We start from the raw sequence: 19450 nt of genomic DNA on the forward strand, positions 1-19450 counted from the left end.
AAGAAGCCTCCTGTCCGTTTGCAGGAGCTGAAACCTTTGCACGGCCGTTTGGGGCTGGATGGGTGCTCTTGCCTGGACTGCCCCGAAGAGAGCCGCTCCTTCCCAAGGCTTTCCCCGCGGCCGCTGGAGCTGCCCGGGTCTTGCAGGCGCTGGCGGCGGGAAGGGTTTAGAGAAATGTATATATTGATTAATGAGGGTGCTTTTACAGTTGCTTTTTGCTCATTGTTCCTTGCAGTGGGGGACTCCTCATTTCCCTCCCGGCAGCCAGACGTGGAACAAAGAGACGCTGGGGGTTTTTTTATATCTTTGAGATGAGCTCATGCCTGAAAGAACGTGCACTTTAAATAAACGGCCCTTTTCTTCCCTTACCAGCCTCGGCAATCAGAGCAGCGTACAGGCTTATTGGATTTAAAAAAAAAAAAAAAAGAAAAAGAAGGAAAAATAAGACCTTGTTATAAGGGAGGGGGACTGAACTGTCAAGCATTAAGTTAAATTGAGCTCAGCTTGGCTTCCCGCTGTTAATCACATGGACCTTGGGAATGGCAAAATTATTGGTAGATGCCGTTGTGGAGAGCATCGTTTCGGGGGGGTAACGTGTTCGCTAAGGAATGGATGGTGGCGCTTGTCCTCCGGTGAGGACCCTGGGTGTGGAGGTTGACTGACACCTCCTTTCCAGAGCTGTTTTCAGGCCTTTGAAAGAGAGAGGTTGATGTAGATGAGTCATGAGAAAAACATGCAGTAATCTGCATTTTCAGCCAGATTTTCAGTGTGCCGCAGGACACTTGTGCTGAGTTTTGTGTGGTCTCTGCTGCCTGCTACGGCTGGTGCAGGCAGGAGGGTCCCGTGGACGGGCTGGGGGGAGAGGTTGGGCTCGGCTCTGATTTCTTTTCCTTTCTTTGGACGTTTCCTTTCTGCAGGCTTTTTCCATCGACATTATTCGGCACAAAGACTCCATGGATGAACTGTTCAGCCAGCGCAATGAGATCTTTGGGACGTGCGGGGAGGAACAAAAAGCCGTTCTCCAGGTGAGCCTCCCTCTGCCATTTACCACGACAGGGGAGGCAGAGAGGGGAGAGAGGCGAACGCTCAGCTCTCAAACAGGCTGAAGTAGTTTAAAATTACTCCATCTTTAGTAATTCCCACCAGCGTTAGCAAAAATGTCTTTACATTTATTACTCCCCTTTATTGCATAGTTTTATTGCGGTGTTTGGGGATGGGGGGGGACAGCGGAGATTTCTGAGGCTGCTTTAATTGGAATTACAGCTCGCGCGGATGGAAGGCCACCAAAGGCACCTCCTGCTCTTCCAGCTCGCGGCGTGCAGCTGGCGCTGTCCCTGGGCCCTTTTGCATCCCTCGCTATAACTCTCCTCCCTCTTTTTTTTTTTTCTTTAGGAGAAAACCGAGTCCCTGGTGCAACAGTACGAAGCCGTGAGCCAGCTCAACTCGGAGCGCTACGCTCGCTTGGAGCGCGCCCAGGTCCTGGTCAACCAGTTCTGGGAGACCTATGAGGAGCTGAACCCTTGGATCGAGGAGACGCAAGCCCTCATCTCCCAGCTGCCCCCTCCGGCCATCGATCACGAGCAGCTCAAGCAGCAGCAGGAGGACATGAGGGTAAGAGGACACGGTGTTTGCATCTCCTACGCCATCGGTTCTTCTACCTTAAACAGAGGTGCAGCGCTTGCAGGGGCGAGAGCGCCTTTTTTTCTGAATTTTTCTGATTTTTTTTTCCCCGTTCTCTTCTTTTTGGGGCTCCTGCCTATGTAATACAAGTGTGCCGTGAGCGTACCATGTGGAAATCACTAGTTATGTTGGAGCACATCTTACTGAAATACAGATTGCGCCCAAGAGAGCCTGGCTGCCTTCGAATCTCCTGCCTGATTGTGGCAGGGAAAACCGCTTTGTGCTTTTAGGGTAGAGAGCTGCAAAGTGTGTTTTTTCAGTGGTGTCCCCCGTGGGGCTGTGGGGAGGGTCAGGAGCCGGCTGTGCCGGGGAGGGACCCGTGCCGGGCAGCGTGCCGGCGCGTGCAGAGCCGTGGCCATGTTAGGAAGAGCCGAGTGCCATGTGCTTGGCAGATGCTGGGTCGAGACATCCACGGTGTGAGTTCACTACCAGATACGATCGCGGCTCCTGGAGTGTTGTGTGAAATAAATAGGCAGAGGCTTTCAATAGATTTCTAAACAAATGTCTTTTTTTTTTCCCCCCTATTCCCTAGCAACTGAGAGAGTCCATTGCTGAACATAAGCCTCATATTGACAAGCTGCTGAAAATCGGACCGCAGCTCAAGGACCTCAACCCCGAGGAAGGGGAGATGGTGCAGAAAAAATACTCGACGGCTGAGGCCATGTATGCCAAAATCAAGGAGGAGGTGTGCCAGCGGGCTCTCGCGCTCGACGAAGCCGTCTCGCAGTCCACCCAGGTACGCTGGGGTGCCAAGGAGCCGGGGCTTCTTATCGCGGTCCCCTGGGGAAGCCACGTGCTTTGAGACGCGGTTTTATTCTGAGTGTTAGGATCGTAAAACCCTTTACAAGGCACAGCGTGGTCAGGCACCTCCAGGGTCGCTTCCCGCTGCTCAGCACTGGCTGCGAAAGCAGGGGAGAAGGCGTTTGAATCTTCACATAGTAAATAGGGTAATAAATTTTTACAGCCTCAATAATGATGCTGGTTCAAAGGGGCTGTTTTGGCATCCACCCAAGGCTGGAAGGGCCCAGAGAACCTCTTTAAAGAGCTTGGAGAGATAAGTTTCATTTCTGATAAGCTGCGTGCAGCGAATGGCCATGGGACCCTTTGTATGGGAGAGTTAACGGTCATCTCCAGGGCCTGGGCATCTCCGGGGAAGGTCCGCGACTGCAGGAGCAGAGATATGAAAGGCAGGGCAGAGACTGTGGATGCTAAAGTCCAGAAAGGGGGTGAAGAGTTTCTGTTGCTGAGGGTTTATGACCCCGTTATGTTTCATTTCACCCCGTGTTACCGTAGCACAGTTGGTTTTTGTCATGTCTGGGTGTTTTATTTTTTTTTATTCCTGTATTGTGTAGTCACTTCTCTTGGTTTGCACTTGTATTAACTCCGAGTTTTTCCCCCCACACCCCCCTCCCGTCTCATCTCTCACTCCCATTGTGGAATGTGTTATCTGTGTGTGTTGCTGCCTGTGCCCGTCCTCCCCACATGGTCCCATTTCATTCTTGTGTTGACTGCGCCCCACCATTGCAGATTACGGAGGTAAGCCCCACTGCCACAGATGTTCATTTACACTCTTTCTTTGGGCTGATTCTCTTTCACACCCAGATTTTTATTTCTGGTCCGTGCACCGCTCGGCAGAACGTGCTTAAAAATTAACTCCGGGGGCCTGAGGTCACGTTTCTGAGATGGCTTTCGTTGCATTGCCGCCTGGTCTCAGCCGTGGCCAGCTTCTGCCGGGAATGCTTCCTGCAAAGCAGAGGTTTTGCTTTCAGAGCAGTTTACCCTGATGCGTGGAGCTTTCTGCTCTAGCTGGACTTGCCGGTTTGCTCCTGCTTCTTGGCTGAGCCGGCGTGCCCCTGATCAGCTTTGCACCGCGAGCCCGTCTCCTCTCTGCCGATAGAGCCTGGGACTTGGCGAACACCAGCACCGGTGTCCTGCAGAGAGGGACCAGAGCTGGCAGCCAGAGCGCAGAGCTGTCCCCCTCACCAGCAGAGATGATTTGGGATCTTTAAGGCCAAAGTTGACTTCTCTTAAAAAAAAAAAAAAAAAATTATAATAATAAGCCCTGCTAGACCCCTTCCCCTCTCACTCTTGGCTTTCTGATTCTGCTTTTGTGGAAGGCCCAGCTCCGTGGCAGCTCGCTCCTCCCTGTGTGCATGCAGCCTTCCGCCATCTCCCGCTGACCCTGGTGGTTTTCTTGCTGGCGTTGCACCGAGCGGAGATTCCCATCGGCACCAACCACGGGCGCTTTCCCAGCAGCGTCTTTGCGCGGATGCTCAAACAAACGGGGCTGGGTTTTCTTGCCACGCTGCCCATCTGCAAGAAGCGGGGTGGCAGTCAGAAATGTGAATTTTGTAGGGTTGAATCCGGTGACAAATCGCTGCCGTGTTTGGTTCACAGTTGCCCGTGCCGGCTCTGTGAGTCTGTATGGCTGCTGTATGGTTTGAGCCGGCGCAGCCTGGGGCTGTTGGCAGCAGAGGAAAGCAGAGGCAGGCGTGAACAGGAGGCTGCAGGTTTAATTGCTGTTGCAGGCAATGTTTGTCCTCTCCGAGAGGCCGCTGGGTGCAGCGCTTAGGGCTGTTGCACACGCAGGGAGCAATGCAGCGTTGCTTAATCTCATCTCGCCTGCCCTGATGGACTTGCTCTTCTCCAGTTCCACGATAAGATCGAGCCCATGCTGGAGACGCTGGAGACCCTCTCCTCCCGCCTGCGCATGCCGCCCCTCATCCCCGCCGAGGTCGATAAGATCCGGGAGTGCATCAGCGAGAACAAAAACGCCACCGTGGAGCTGGAGAAGCTGCAGCCCTCCTTCGAGGCTCTGAAACGCCGCGGGGAAGAGCTGATCGGCCGATCGCAGGGAACGGACAAGGACCTGGCAGCAAAAGGTATCTCGGGGTGGATTGAACAGGAGGTGCTGGCTGGGCTGGTAGCAGTGCCCGGCTTCTGCTACCCAAACCATGGCTCCATCAGCGTGGGGGAGGCTTTGATGTCCCAGGGGTGTGTTTCAGAGGGTCTCCTGGCCTTAAGAGGAAGGGTGAGACCTCTGCACGCAGATATCTGGTGCCTGCTTCCATCTGGAGCAGACAGGGTGGTATCAGCCAGAGGAGAAAGAAGTATTTGTGGCTGCTCAGGCAGAGGTTTGAGCTCAGCCGAGCTGAGCCATCGCCCTGAGCTGATCTCTTGTGGCAACCGTTGGTGGCCCCTGTGAAATGATTTGTTGGTGTCGATTCAGCATCTAATGGAGGGAAGGAACATCCCCAGCACAAAAAGACCTGTCAACACGATTGGCACTAATTGGCACCTTTCTTGGCAGCTCAACACTCAGCTCATGGGCTGAGTGAGCGTAGACTTCACGCTAGAGGTGGCCAGAACAGAGCTTCGTTGGAGGAGAGTGCGTGGGCAAATTTGCCCTGAGCTTGCCTGCACTTAAATAAAGGCTTTATTTCTGCAAGCTGGAGTTTCTCATGTCCCTCAGTATCTCTGAGTTCATGCTCTGCTAGTCCTGGTCATTTTTAATTCCTATTTGAATATTCTTTTGGCTGTTTCTGAGTGGAAAGTGTTTGCAAAATGTTTTTGAGTTGCAGAAGGGTTTCCTTCTTCACTGAATGTTTTCATTCCCTTCCTCAGTCATCCAGGATAAGTTGGATCAGATGGTCTTCTTCTGGGAAGACATCAAAGCTCGGGCGGAGGAACGTGAAATGAAGTTCCTTGATGTGCTGGAGCTTGCAGAGAAGTTCTGGTACGACATGGCAGCCCTCCTGACTACCATCAGAGACACGCAGGACATCGTTCACGACCTGGAGAGCCCAGGCATTGACCCCTCCATCATCAAGCAGCAGGTGGAAGCGGCAGAGGTGAGGACCACGGGGCCGTACCCCTGTATGGAACTTGCCTGCACCCAGCTTGTAAGCTAAACTGGGGTAGATCTTCGATATGAGCATGGCCAGAAGTGGCTGTAAAACAGTTTTGTAGGCAGGCAGTCGGATTACGAAATGTTATTTCCATTGCAATTTGGAACTGCAAGGAAAAAAACAGAAGCGGATTTCACATATCCCTCCCCACCACCACCGCCCCCTGCTCCAGACAAGGAAATGATGCTTAAATCACTTTATCTGCTACTGTTTTGGGAAGCTTCTCAAGCGTGTGGTCAGAGTTGTGTGCCCACTTGTTTTGAGTGATGTGGAAGTTTGCACGGTTCTGCTCCCCGTCTGAGTCGAAGGCATCTGAGTGCTGTCTAGCGTGGGACGTGTATATGTAGATTTTGGTTAGACCGGAGGTAATTGTAAAGCTGGATGGGCTTGGATTTGTGTGGCGGTGTTTGGTTGTTTCAAATAAGTGGTGAAATCCACTTCAGGTGGATTTGACTTGGCGTGGACCTTGGGGAGCAGGGATGTTTCTTTATGCTTTGCTAAGTTTGTCCTTGGTATTTCCCTTTTATATCCAGTCCGACTTTGGTTTGAGACTCAAAAGTTGCAAAAACTAATTCCTATATTGACAAAATACTCCTGTAAACAGTGCATCTCTCGTAAACAACATCTTCAGCCAGGCGGGTCAGGCACACGTCAGGCTAAATACAGACGTCCTTATTTTAGTTCCCCCAACCCCTGCGCGCAGCAGCGCTGCCGCCGTGGGCAGAGGTGGGAGCGGACCAGGCTGGCGGTGGCGATGCTGGTGAGCAGGGCAGCCGTTGCTCGCGGCGTAACCTCGTCCTGGGCGCCGGCGGCCCGGCTGCGGGACACCCGAGCAGGAAGGACTCTGTGCTTTAGCCCTCCTGTTCATGGGGCAATTTTGGAAGAGCATTTAATAATAAACATTTTTCTTTTGTCACTATTGTTATATGCAGACTATTAAAGAGGAGACGGATGGCTTGCATGAAGAGCTAGAGTTCATCCGACTCCTTGGAACTGATTTAATTTTTGCCTGTGGCGAAACTGAGAAGCCAGAAGTGAAGAAGAGCATTGATGAGGTAGGAAAACCATCAGGCTCTCCTTCAGATAACATCAGGTAGGAGCCAGCGGGAGCTCTGGTCGAAGAGCCTAACGAACTTTGTGGGCAATCTTGTGTTCCGCAGATGAACAACGCGTGGGAAAATCTAAACAAAACGTGGAAGGAGAGGCTTGAAAAGCTTGAAGAAGCCATGCAGTCGGCTGTGCAATACCAAGATACGCTTCAAGTAAGAGGCAGGGCTGTTATTGTGGGGTGGGTAGACCTTGGGAACACCACTGCGGGTCCTCTCCCTGCAGTTGTACTGGGATTTGCACTAATGCAAAGCAGGGAAATGTCTCCTGGGTGAGTGTTTGCGGCCTGTGATGGAGCCTGAGCTCAACAACCAGCTCCAAGGAAGAGCAGATACCTGACGGCGTTTGTCTTCCCAAATCTCTCTTCATTTCTGCACGAAGCAGCAGGATGAGCCTGGCTGCCGTCAGGTCCTTATGTCGGAAGCAGGAGAGGGGAGGAAGGAGCTTGCAAAAGCGTGTGTTGGCCAAGCAGGCATCTCTGCCCCGAAAGACAAGTGTCAGGGTTGCGGGGCGATGGAAGCGGCAGCCGCGTTTCCCTGATCAGCTGCGGGGGGAGCGCGCTTTGCCATTGCCTTTGCTAACGGTGTCTGCGCTCCTTTCAGGCCATGTTCGACTGGCTGGATAACGCCGTGATCAAACTCTGCAACATGTCTCCTGTCGGCACTGACCTCAACACGGTTAAGGAGCAAATGAACGAGATGAAGGTACGCGGGCGGAGTGGGACCGGTTCTCCGGGGCTTGCTTTGCATCGCAGAGCTCGCGCTCCAGTGATTCATTTTGTTCTGGTTTTTGTCCTGCTTGTTTTGGCAGGAGTTTAAAATGGAGGTTTACCAGCAGCAGATTGAGATGGAAAAGCTTAATCACCAAGGTGAACTGATGCTAAAAAAAGCTACAGATGAGACAGACAGAGACATCATAAAGGAACCACTGACAGAGCTGAAACATCTCTGGGAGAATTTGGGCGAGAAAATTGCTCACAGACAGGTAGAGAAGACCTGGCCTCTCGCGGGTGCAGGGCTGAAACTCGCTGGGATGCTCCCCCTCCTTCCCAACTTAAACTTTCCTTTTCCATCCCTGTCCTTGCCCAGCATAAGTTAGAAGCCGCTCTCCTGGCGCTCGGCCAGTTCCAGCACGCGTTGGCGGAGCTGATGGCCTGGCTGACCCACACCGAGGAGCTGCTCGACGCACAAAAACCCATCAATGGAGACCCCAAAATCATCGAGGTTGAACTCGCAAAGCACCATGTGAGTACTCCCACTCCAGGTCCATTTTTAGTCTATTCCCGTTGCAGGAGTTGGTTTCTCGTGAAGGGTTTGCGTTGGTTCGAGTCCGGGAGAGCATGCAGGAATTGTTAATTTAGAGAGGGGGTTTAGAGAGGTGTCCAACGTTTGCCCACCACGTCTCACCTAGGTGCTGAAGAACGACGTCCTGGCCCACCAAGCGACCGTGGAGACGGTGAACAAAGCGGGCAACGAGCTGCTGGAGTCGAGCGCAGGGGACGATGCGAGCAGCCTGCGAAACCGCCTGGAGAAGCTGAACTCGTGCTGGGAGTCGGTGCTGCAGAAGACGGAGGAGAGGGAGCAGCAGCTGCAGTCCACGCTCCAGCAGGTCGGGGAGACGCGTCGGGGGTCCCCCCCGTGCAGTGGATTGCTGCTGAGGGTCCGCTTCCCCCTTTGCTTCCAAGGGGAAAGGAGTTGGGGAGACATTGGGATTATTTTCTGCAAGTTTCTCATTTAACTCTTAGTCCTGGAGTGGTTCTGTGCCTGCCCAGAAGCACGGCAGGACCAGGCACACCCTCGTGGCTAAGGACCTACCACGTATAACCCTCCTTAACGCTCTGGCGCATCCAGCTCTGCCTCTTTATCTGGTTTCGAAGCCAACACAGCGTTAACCCTGGCATATGATCAATGGGGGCTGATGTCATCTGATCCGTGGCCGATTATATGTTCCCGAACAGGCCCAGGGTTTCCATGGTGAGATTGAAGACTTCCTCCTGTGGCTAACGAGGATGGAGAGCCAATTGTCGGCATCAAAACCCACAGGAGGTCTGCCAGAAACTGCCCGGGAACAACTCAATGCCCACATGGTAATTTCTTAGGAGAGATTTTTTAATGCTTTCAATTCAGCAAGCTCCTGTCTGTCAAACATCAGCATCAAAACTTCTCCCTTCGGTACCTGATGGGAAGAAGAGTGCTTCTCTGGTCTCCTCTTGCAGATAATTTTGCACTTGGTGCCTGGGACAAGCATCACGATGCTTTAACCACCTTTCTCTGCTCAAAGTGACGCTCTTACTGCTGTCACTTTGCTGCCTGCCCTGAACCTGTTTCCCATCACCCTGAGTCGCAGCAAGCCGTGGCCCCTCTCCGAGCTCTCCCTTTGCCTAACGCTCGGGTGCTGCCTGCCTTGCAGGAGCTGTACGGCCAGCTGAAAGCCAAGGAGGACGTCTACAGTCAGCTGCTGGCCAAGGGGCGACTGATGCTGCTGAACCGCGACGACTCCGGCTCTGGCTCAAAGACGGAGCAGAGCGTAGCGCTGCTGGAGCAGAAATGGTGTCTGGTCAGCACCAAGATGGAGGAGAGAAAGGTAGCGTTGGCGTCCACCCTTGCCCCGTGAGCTGGTCTGATGGTTGCTCCCTGCTTTGCTGCTCTGCTTTCCCCGGAGGGATGGAGCCGGTCAGGGCTGGAGAGGAGGGCTGGGTTTTGTTCTTTATAGACAAGCTCTCTCTTGGTTGCGCAGGTTGAGTTTGTCTTTCAGGTGGTGCTGTCTGAGCGTCAAGCTGTTATTTTATTTTTTTTCTAGGTGGTCATCAGAGTTGGTTAAATCACACAGAAAATGAGGGTAAAATTGCGTTTTGGGTTAATTTAGAGGAGAGGTGGGAAGAAATCTCCCGCGGCTCTGAAAGGCAGGCTTTGTTGGTCCTCTGCGAGACAGCAGGCCAAATCCTCCTCCGAGCTGACTCCATCCTAGGCTTTTGGCCGGTGATGAGATAAAACAAGGGACGCGGTGGCCTCAGCCCAGAATAAATTTGCGGTGCTGCAGCTGTTACCATCGAAATATCATCCACCTCATTTACCGAGCCGCTCTCCCCACGGCGATCCCTTTCTCAGGAAGCTGAGGGTGACGCAGCTGCTCGTGTGCCGATGAAGGTCTCCCCTTTCAGGGCCGATTCTTGTTTTGAAAGAAAGCGGTGGCTTTCACCGAAACCCCCTCCCCTTGGTAAACAAGTCGCGTTCCCAGGCCAAGGCAATGAGGTTCCTGTTAGAGGGACGTTTCGGCAGGGACACAAAGGCCGCCTCTGTCTGCGAAACCGCAAATCGTGAGCTCTCACCCTCCGTGTTGTGTTTTTTTTCCCCCTCCCTTTCTCCCTCCCCGCTGCGGCAGGCGAAGCTGGAGGAGGCGCTGGCCCTGGCCACGGACTTCCAGAACTCCCTCCAGGACTTCATCAACTGGCTGACGCTGGCCGAGCAGAGCCTGAACATCGCGCCCCCGGCCAGCCTCATCCTCAACGCCGTGCTGGCCCAGATCGACGAGCACAAGGTACCGGCGCCGTGAGCACCCGACGGCTCCCTGGGATGGAGGGAGCAAGGGTGGCACCTCATCTCCCCTGCGCCCACGGGCTGCTCGCAGGCACGTCCAGCTCCCTTACGGATAAGAGGACATCTTTGCCATTTGCAGGTGTTCGCCAACGAGGTGAACGCTCATCGGGATCGCATCATCGAGCTGGATCAAACCGGCAACCAGCTGAAGTTTCTCAGTCAAAAGCAGGATGTGGTGTTGATCAAGAACCTGCTGGTGAGCGTCCAGTCCCGCTGGGAGAAGGTCGTCCAGCGCTCGGTGGAGCGGGGACGGGCTCTTGATGATGCTAGGAAGCGAGCCAAGCAGGTGAGAAACACGGGAAGGGTGCGACAGACCCTGAAGTATGGCCAGCCTTGGGGAAGAGGAGGTCCCAAGACCAGAAAGGGACTGGGGACACCACCAGGGTTAAGTTTCAGACTTGCTCCTGTTTCTCTGCAGTTCCACGAAGCTTGGAAGAAACTGGTTGATTGGCTGGAGGACGCAGAGAATCACCTGGACTCAGAGCTGGAGATTTCCAATGATCCCGACAAAATCAAGCTCCAGCTCTCCAAACACAAGGTAGAGCTTTGCCAAAGCGAGACCGGCGCTGGACGCTGGGCAGAAGGGTGCTTTGTGGGGAGGGGGAGCAGGGCAGCATCTCCTCTGCCGTCAGGACAGGAGAAGGGCACGTCCACGCTTACTGCTGCCATGGAAAGTTGTTCAGTTGGGGATCTTCACAAGCACCGTGTACCTTCAGAAAGGCAAGGCCAGGCTTTCTGAAACGGTTTTGTTTTCTCTCCGGTTCCCAGGAGTTCCAGAAGACGCTGGGGGGGAAGCAGCCCGTCTACGACACCACCATCAGGACAGGCAGAGCCCTCAAAGAAAAAGCCTCGCTTCCAGATGACACTCAAAAGCTGGACAATTTACTGGGAGAAGTCCGGGATAAGTGGGACACAGTGTGCGGCAAATCTGTGGAAAGGTAAATCCAGCCCCAACGTTGTACCAGCAGCACTACTTTGCCGAGGAGTCGTCAAAGTGGAGAGCAGAGATGGGGAGGCGATTTCATGGGGTGGCTGGAGGAGGTCACGGGGACATGACAAACGGAGGTGAGTTTGTTCGTGGAAGTTCACGGGGGTGTTTGTTTTTCAGGCAGCACAAGCTGGAAGAAGCCCTCTTGTTCTCTGGCCAGTTCATGGATGCGCTGCAGGCCTTGGTGGACTGGCTCTACAAGGTGGAACCCCAGCTGGCTGAAGACCAGCCTGTCCACGGTGACCTGGATCTGGTCATGAACCTGATGGATGCTCACAAGGTGAGAGCACCTTTTCCAGCTCTCCTCTGGGACACGAGTAGGCCTTGTCTTCCCCAAGAGCCAAAGAACGGAGGAGCCAGAGCTGGTGCCTTGCTGCAGAGCTGCGTGTCCCGCTGCTTTGCTTTGCTGTGGTGGACAAGGAGGGCAAAACCAGGGCGAACAAGTGGGAAGAAACTTTTACGTAGGTTACAGGAGCTGGAGCTCTGTTCTTCTGAGATGCTATCAGTCAGGTCTGTGGAGGGTTTAGTTTTGAAAAGGTGGCTGAATTTATAGTGCTCTATAAACTTTGGTCTTGGCAGTTCTCTCCAGCGTGTCTTGGAGACTGGTGCTCCTGGGTTTGGGTTAGGTCATATGCTGAAATCCCCGGACGGGGCTTGGGCAGCCGTTCACGGCAGCTGTTGCATTGCAGCCGGAGCTCCTGGGCTAGAGCTTGCCTGCTCCAAGTCACGAGTGCTTCTGCCAGGGTGGAAAGTTGGGGCTCCTGCCCACGTACTTACACTGAAACACGCCCAGGAGCTGCCTGCGCTGTCGGGCTCCCTGCCTGCCTGCCCTCCCGTCACACCGGGTCGTGGTGGATCCCTGATGTGGGTGCAAAACCCATGCTACAAACTATGTCAGATGTGCTCCCTGGTTTATTCCCCATGTGAAACAACTTGCTGGGACTGACTGGCTCCACTCGGCTTCTGCTCTTTCTCCATCCAGGTCTTCCAGAAGGAGCTGGGGAAGCGCACGGGGACGGTCCAGGTGCTCAAGCGCTCCGGCCGGGAGCTCATCGAGAACAGCCGGGATGACACGACCTGGGTGAAGGTGCAGCTGCAGGAGCTGAGCAACCGGTGGGACACGGTGTGCAAGCTGTCCGTGTCCAAACAAACCCGTCTGGAACAGGCCTTGAAGCAGGTGAGCAGAAGGCTACGGGTGGAAATGGTCCTGGAGAGCTTTGCCTGGGCTGCAGGTTTGTGCCGGGAGGTCAACACAAACCTCGGAGAAGAGGTTTTGCCCGGTGACTGATCTCCTGGCCGAGCAGGACACCCCAGCCCTGCAGCAGTTACCAGTGAGAACTGCAAAGCGGCGGGTTGGTGTCAGTTATTTACTTTATTCTTTTCCCCAAAGAAGAGCCGATAAAGGCTGATTTGAAAAGGGAGGATGAAAAGATCTCACCGACGTGCACGGCAGGAATAGAGCGGTGATCAGAGACTGCCCAGGCTGGCGTTTGCTAATGTCCGGTGCAAGACACAGACCTAGATTGAAGCTAAAAAAAACCCAAAAAAGTCAAAGGCTCTTAAATAGTTTTTTTTGTCAAGTAGGCAGTTTACAGAATAAATTGCCCAGGTGTCAAATTGATCAGAATACAGGGAGCTGTGCTGTTTTTAAAAACATTTAGTTCCTCAGCGCAGCTGATGCTGAGGGGAGGGAGGTGCCCAGCCGCTGCGGGACCCATCTGCTGGTGCTGCACAAACCCAGGCCCACAGACAGGGCTTGTTTCTCCTTTTTTCTTTTGTTTTTAAAACCCCTTTCAGCCCTTTGTCTCTCCAGCTCTCAGCAGCGAACCGAGCGGCCCGTTTTGGGAGAAGGAGGGCTAACGCCTGTGCTTTTGTCGCCACAGGCAGAGGAGTTCAGGACGGCCGTGCACGTGCTGCTGGAGTGGCTCTCGGAGGCAGAGCAGTCCCTGCGCTTTCGGGGAGCGCTGCCCGACGACGCCGAGGCGTTGCAGTCCCTCATTGACACACACAAGGTAGCGGGGAGCTCTCAAAGACAACCCGAGCAAAATTTATGGGGGAGAATATTGCAAAATAATTCATTTGGGCCTTTCAGGAGTTCATGAAGAAAGTGGAGGAGAAGAGAGTGGACATGAACGCGGCGGTGGGCATGGGGGAGGTCATCCTGGCCGCCTGCCATCCCGACTGCATCACCACGATCAAACACTGGATCACCATCATCCGAGCCAGGTTCGAGGAGGTGAGTCCACGAGGCTTTGTTGCAGGCCGGTGGTGAGAGGCGGCGGTGGACACCACCACCAGGCGTGGCCGTGTGGTGTTGGTTCCTGCCCCTGGTTTCCCACCCTGGGCTAATGGTCGCCTCTGCATTTCCAACAGGTTCTCACGTGGGCGAAGCAGCACCAGCAGAGACTGGAGTCTGCGCTTTCCGAGCTGGTGGCAAATGCAGAGCTTCTGGAAGAGCTCCTGGCTTGGATCCAGTGGGCTGAGACAACCCTGATCCAGCGGGACCAGGATCCCATGCCGCAAAATATCGATCAGGTCAAAGCCCTCATCTCCGAACACCAGGTGAGCCCAGCGCCGAACACGGCGGACACTGGGGAGAGGGGCAGGGGGTTCCCGCCCTTCCATGGAGGAGGCATCGACTTCTCTTGGAAGTCCCTACTAAAACAGCGTGTGACCCAACTGGAGCTGTCACCTGGGAGCAAAGCCAGCCCAGGGGACGAACTCCAGCGTTTGCAGATCCCAGCCAGCGCTGTGCAATAGCTTGACGACAAGCCCCCATTGCCAGTGCTTAATGCTCCCATCTCCTCTGGGGGCTTGGCACATCCCAGCGAGGATCTGGGGCAACAGGAGATTGAAAACATCTTGAAACTGCAAAGGTTCTCTTGTCCCTTCTGTATTTTGACAGTCCTTTATGGAGGAGATGACACGGAAACAGCCAGACGTGGACCGGGTCACGAAGACGTACAAGAGGAAAGCTACTGAGCCCCCCCACGGGCCTTTCATCGAGAAGTCCCGCAGCAACAGTACGTCTCCGCTCGATTCACGGCTTTCGGTGAAACGTGCTACAATGGGAGGAAATGAAACGCATAGGAAACTAATTAACTTTGATTATCAATTAACAAGGCATCCTGCATTGACAGCCACCAGGAAGGCGGTTGAAACTTGTCAGGAGGGGAAGATCCAGGTGGCATTTGCCAAAACGCCCGTCCCGGGGTGTGCGGCGCCTGGGGAAGCTCATGCTGTCACCGCTCTTCTCTTGCTCTCTGCAGTTGCTTTGTGATGAGGTTTTGGGGTCTTTTTGCACGTTGTTTCTCAAAGCCGGAGTCTGTCGTGAGTTCCCGAGTGCAAAGGGAGCTCCGGGGTGGTTGGGTGTAGAGCCCTCCGTCGCCCTGTCCTCGTACCTGGGGACGCTGCGTCCCTCCAGAGAGCAGCCAGCGAGGCCGGGGGAGGGTTTCTATTTGAAAAATGAAATACTTTTCATTGCTGCCCTTTCCTGAACCGCTCAGACTTGCTGAACCCATCAACACCACCTCAAACGATTCCTTTTCTCCCTTTTTCCAGGAAAATCCTTGAGTCAGGCTGCCCCCCCCAGCATGCCCATTATCTCCCAGTCGGAAACAAAGAACCCCCGGATTAACCAGCTCTCGGCCCGCTGGCAGCAGGTCTGGCTGCTGGCGCTGGAGCGGCAGCGGAAGCTCAACGATGCCCTGGACAGACTGGAGGAGGTAACGGCCACCGGCTGCTCGGGGCTGGGGGGGAGCCGTGCCGGGGGTTGCTCGCCGGAGAGGTGCGAGAAGCGTTTTAAATTAGTGCTGCCTCTTGAATTGCCCGGCTCTTGCAGGCAGTTTCTGCTGCCTTTCTGAAAATGCCGAAAGAAGAAAATAACTCCTAAAATATTAAGGCTGAAAGCTACCTTCTGTAATTAACTGCACGCTAATTAACTGCTTTGTGCCCCTGCAGTCAGTATCTGTAGAGGTAACGACAGCCAGGCCTGCTTTACTCCTAGCAATTAGTTTAACAATTACTGTCTCTATCTTTTCCAAACATCTAATGTAATTTTTGTTTTTATTTATGCTTAACAAAGCAGCTATGCCCAGAAGTGAGTGTTTTTGTTTTTTGTTGCTTTTGCTGTAGGTCAGTTCAGTTTATCCGTATTAATGTTTTTTCTTTGTTGCTTTTAACTCCAAGAATGTTTAGAGGACAAAAAAAAAAAAAGAAACACGCTAAAAATTGTTGCATTACCTGAGCTGCTTTAGCTGGTGGGGTCATGGGAGCCCTTTGGGGGGCGGATAAGAAGGGTGTTGGTTTAAATTGGAGGGCGAGTGGCTCGTCAGAGGCTGGTGGCCGAGCCGCAGGGCCGGGGTTTGCAGAGCTGAGATGTGCCCCAGCCGCTGTCTTACCTGGAAGACGAGCAAGAAATCCCTTCTTGGCTGCTTAGAGGGAGAGGGGAGAGGTGCCCAAAATGGTGCCGGCGGTGGGTATTCCCCCCGGGCAGAGCCCGGCGAGTCGTTAGGCGAAATCTGGGTGAGGAAGCATCCCCAAACGCCCGAGCAGAGACGGGGTGTGTGTGTGTCCGTGTGCAAGTAGCTGATATCTCCGCGTATGTGTTCGTATACCACCGGGGGGGATGCTGCATCCCGTGTCGATGGTTCCGTGATGCGCGGTCCACGTGGTGGCTGTCGGCTACGCTGTGTGTCCTTCTGTTCTGGAAAGTCGATTTGAGCAGCCCCCTCGTTAACGGGAGTCGTCTGGATAAACCCAGATAAACCTTCCCGGGAGGGCGGGCAGTGGGCGTTAGCATCGGGAGCTCGGCCACGGGCTCACCTGAAGGTTTTAGGGTGCTGTAGAGCCGGGGGTGCTGCTCCTTCAGGGATTTCCCCCGCTGACTCTCACGGGTTTCCTTCCAGTTGAAGGAGTTTGCAAACTTCGACTTCGATGTCTGGCGGAAGAAGTATATGCGCTGGATGAACCACAAGAAATCCCGCGTCATGGACTTCTTCCGGCGCATCGACAAAGACCAAGATGGGAAGATCACCCGGCAGGAGTTCATCGATGGCATCCTGGCCTCTAGTAAGTCCCTGCCCACCTAAAACGAGCTCAGAAAACAGCCACCTTGGTGTGACAAGGTTGTCCCTCCTCGAGGACCGAGATGCAGACCGTGCTCCGGCATCCCCGGCTCTGATGAGTGAGGTCCCTGCTCATTTCTCCCTCCTTCCAGAATTCCCCACCACGAAGCTGGAGATGACTGCGGTGGCCGACATCTTTGACCGTGATGGCGACGGCTACATCGATTACTATGAGTTTGTGGCTGCTCTCCATCCCAACAAGGATGCCTACCGCCCCACCACTGATGCCGACAAGATCGAAGATGAGGTGAAGCACCAACAGAGATGGGTGCTCGAGGGTGTGGGGTGGTTCAGGCTGCAGGTTGGCAGTGGGGAAGACAAAAAGGAGGAAAAAAAAAAGGATTGTGGTGGTGCTGAGCCAAAATAATTGGCTGTTACCACCAGCACCGACCATGTTTTTGAAGGAAAGGCTGCTTAAGGCTGTGTGTTATCCAAGCAGTGCCTTGTATTGGGGGAGACTCCCAAAATCCTGGTCCCTTACCTCTCTTGTTGGTGGTGGCAGGTCACCAGGCAAGTGGCCCAGTGCAAGTGTGCCAAGAGATTTCAAGTGGAGCAGATCGGCGAGAACAAATACCGGGTAAGGCAGAGGGGGCCGAACGCTGCCCCGGCGGCACAAATCCCGCTGCCCCTTCCCACCCGGGGCGAGGGGGGATCACTGACGGGGTGCCCGGCCTGGCGCGGGGGGACCCCCCTGGGCTCCCTGGGGCGAGACGGAGACCTCGTCCTCCGGCACGCCGGCTCCCGGCGGCCGAGCCGTGTTTGCCCAGCACCGTCCTCAGCCCCAGGGCGTTCCCCGAATCGGGAGAGCATAAAAGTGGCCCTGTTCTGGGGCGGCCAACCCGCCGGCCCCGTGAAACGCTGCATTCACTCCGCCGGCAGCCGCCCTTGAAGTTTTCCTCATGGATGAGTGTACCTTACGCCTGTGTTTTTCTTAGCTCGCTCCCGAAGAAGGAGAATAATTTCCTTAAAGAATCTCTTTGTAACGGGTTGGCTGTTTATGTTTCAAATCGTTCACCGAGGTGAACTGGTGAAACGAGCTGGCAGCAGAGCTGCCCGCTTTCCTGCCCGCTGTTTTCAGGGCTGATGCTCGGGCCGGGAGGAGCCGAGCCGCAGCGCTCGCCACCCCCGGCCGCACCGGCCCCAGGCTCCCCAAACTTCTACCTTACACCCAAATAGCATAAACCCCACAGATTTCTAACTACCTGCAGTTAACAGTTTTCGTTATTATTGCACCGTTAATCCCATAAATGTTTTTCTTGTTTTTCTTTCCCCTCCTCTTCCTCTCGACTTTCCTTCCCCCCCCATCCCCTCTCCCTCCACAACTCCTCTCCCTCCGTAGTTCTTCCTCGGCAATCAGGTACAGTTTGCCTTGCGATCCTGTCTCTCACCTCTTTTTTTTTTTCTTTTTGGTTTATTCTTTTTGGTTTTTTAACAAACGTAGCTTTGTGTGTCCGTGACGCTGCTCTGTCCTTTGTTGCTGTGGGAGGATGTGATCTGTGAGCGCTGCTCAGCAGAGCCTGGTACAGAGGAGTGCCTGAGCTGGGAGGGCCGCCCGAAAAAAAGACTGCTTTGGGCAGGAAAAAGGGAAAAATTCAATGGAAAAAGCAGGATTTGGCAAAAATGGAGAGGTTTTTCTCTCCGTGGCTCCTTTCTCGGATATGTCGGGGATGTTGATGGTAACCAGTCACGGCGCCCTGCGGCGGGGAGCGCTGGGATGCTGATGGGCCGATGCCCGGGGCTGCCCTCCCTCGGGGAACGGCCAGCCCGGCTGAGATGGCGGGGGTACAACTACCTGCGCGAGGGCTGTACCAGGCTCTGGTGGGTTTGGATCGCAATCGCTGTGGAATGAGAATGCCGAGTCCACCCCTTTAATCCCGTAGGTAACGATAACTAAACCCTCATCCCCGCTACACCCACTGAGTAACTCCTAACTGGAGCAAGGCTCGCAAAACCTGCATGTATCCCCGTTACTGTCGTGACCCGAGATGAGCGGTGCAGCGTGCGTGAGTGCTGGCTGGTTTTGGGGGCAGAGCTCTTTTTTTAACGGGACCGGAGCATCACATCTCGTTACGGTGTGCCCGCTGCCCCCGCTCGAACAGAAAAGCGTATTTTTCACGTGAAATGATGGTGCCCCACCAAAAACATGCCCAACAAGAAACAAACCTGGCTGTTGGGAGCGAACGGATCCAAGAGAGCTCTGGCTTTAATTTAGACAGTGGTTATAGAGACGTTTTCAACAGCAACTGAAAACTAATGTAAATGCAGCAGTGGAAATGAGAATTAACATGTCCCTGGTTTTCCCTGGTGCAGAACAGGCTCTTGAAGGACACCTTACGTGGAGCCCGGGGAGAGGGAAGGCAGCTCCCCTGCCCTCCTCCCTGCCCGCAGACACCGCGGCCCTGCCGAGCGCGGCTGCGGCAGCTCGGTCACCGCGGCGCGGGGGCAAGCGCGTTTTGGTAGGACCCCGAGCGGGGAGACCCACCAGCGCGCGGTCCAGGGTCCCAGGTCCCCGCGGGAAGCAGGCTCGGAGATGCTGTTACCTCCTGCCCCTCTGCCTGCCGCGCCCCATCTCAGTGTGGCTTTGCACTCTCTGTTTTCGTTTAATCTCTTGATTTGTCCGTTCTTATCCACTCAGGGAAAATGTTGCTGCCTTTTTTTTTTTTTTCCCCCTTTTTTTTAATCATTCTGAAGATGGTCTTGCTTTCCAAGGCTGGTTCCCCTATCTTCTCATCACAGCAGGTGCTCTGTAGCCCTGGATGCGGAGCTGCTGCATCCGAGCAAGGCTCCCGGTGTCCCGCCCCGGCTCTGCCGCCGCCTGCCCCACGCAGAGGGCAAGCAGGAGCCTGGGCTTGGCTGTCCGGGCGATTTAGGGAGCTTTGAAAAACAGACACATGCTTCTGATTCAGGGTGCACTTGTTGGAAATTGCAGGTGTTTAAAATCACTAATGAACATTGCAATCACTAATCAACATTGCTGCGGGATTCCTGCCTGGATTCCCATCACTCTGCACTCACCGAAACATCCTCGCTGGGCGATCTCTGCGG

The 19450-nt window shown here is 54.3% G+C and overlaps 1 protein-coding gene across 12 annotated transcripts in view; it reads left to right on the forward strand.

Annotated features, from left to right (window-relative positions):
* The window catches only part of MACF1 (microtubule actin crosslinking factor 1), a 141102-nt gene that overhangs the window by 113594 nt on the left and 8058 nt on the right, over nt 1-19450 (forward strand). For 8 of the 12 annotated variants that reach the window (XM_082329574.1, XM_082329580.1, XM_082329569.1 and 5 more), the window contains 28 exons: nt 918-1025; nt 1393-1611; nt 2213-2416; nt 3208-3216; nt 4331-4562; nt 5305-5531; nt 6521-6643; nt 6749-6850; nt 7298-7399; nt 7506-7679; nt 7784-7939; nt 8106-8303; nt 8653-8781; nt 9105-9278; nt 10077-10232; nt 10371-10577; nt 10710-10829; nt 11060-11229; nt 11400-11559; nt 12262-12456; nt 13163-13291; nt 13372-13515; nt 13653-13841; nt 14185-14302; nt 14841-15004; nt 16187-16349; nt 16498-16652; nt 16908-16982. In XM_082329574.1, the coding sequence (XP_082185700.1) occupies nt 918-1025; nt 1393-1611; nt 2213-2416; nt 3208-3216; nt 4331-4562; nt 5305-5531; nt 6521-6643; nt 6749-6850; nt 7298-7399; nt 7506-7679; nt 7784-7939; nt 8106-8303; nt 8653-8781; nt 9105-9278; nt 10077-10232; nt 10371-10577; nt 10710-10829; nt 11060-11229; nt 11400-11559; nt 12262-12456; nt 13163-13291; nt 13372-13515; nt 13653-13841; nt 14185-14302; nt 14841-15004; nt 16187-16349; nt 16498-16652; nt 16908-16982 (4302 nt within the window). Of the gene's footprint in view, nt 1-917; nt 1026-1392; nt 1612-2212; nt 2417-3207; nt 3217-4330; nt 4563-5304; nt 5532-6520; nt 6644-6748; nt 6851-7297; nt 7400-7505; nt 7680-7783; nt 7940-8105; nt 8304-8652; nt 8782-9104; nt 9279-10076; nt 10233-10370; nt 10578-10709; nt 10830-11059; nt 11230-11399; nt 11560-12261; nt 12457-13162; nt 13292-13371; nt 13516-13652; nt 13842-14184; nt 14303-14840; nt 15005-16186; nt 16350-16497; nt 16653-16907; nt 16983-17744; nt 18749-19450 lie in introns of those variants that run through there. The other 4 variants (XM_082329572.1, XM_082329575.1, XM_082329576.1 and 1 more) reach the window with 2 other exon arrangements.

This window comes from Platalea leucorodia, assembly GCF_965183815.1.
Source record: "Platalea leucorodia genome assembly, chromosome: 18".
NCBI lineage: Eukaryota > Metazoa > Chordata > Aves > Pelecaniformes > Threskiornithidae > Platalea > Platalea leucorodia.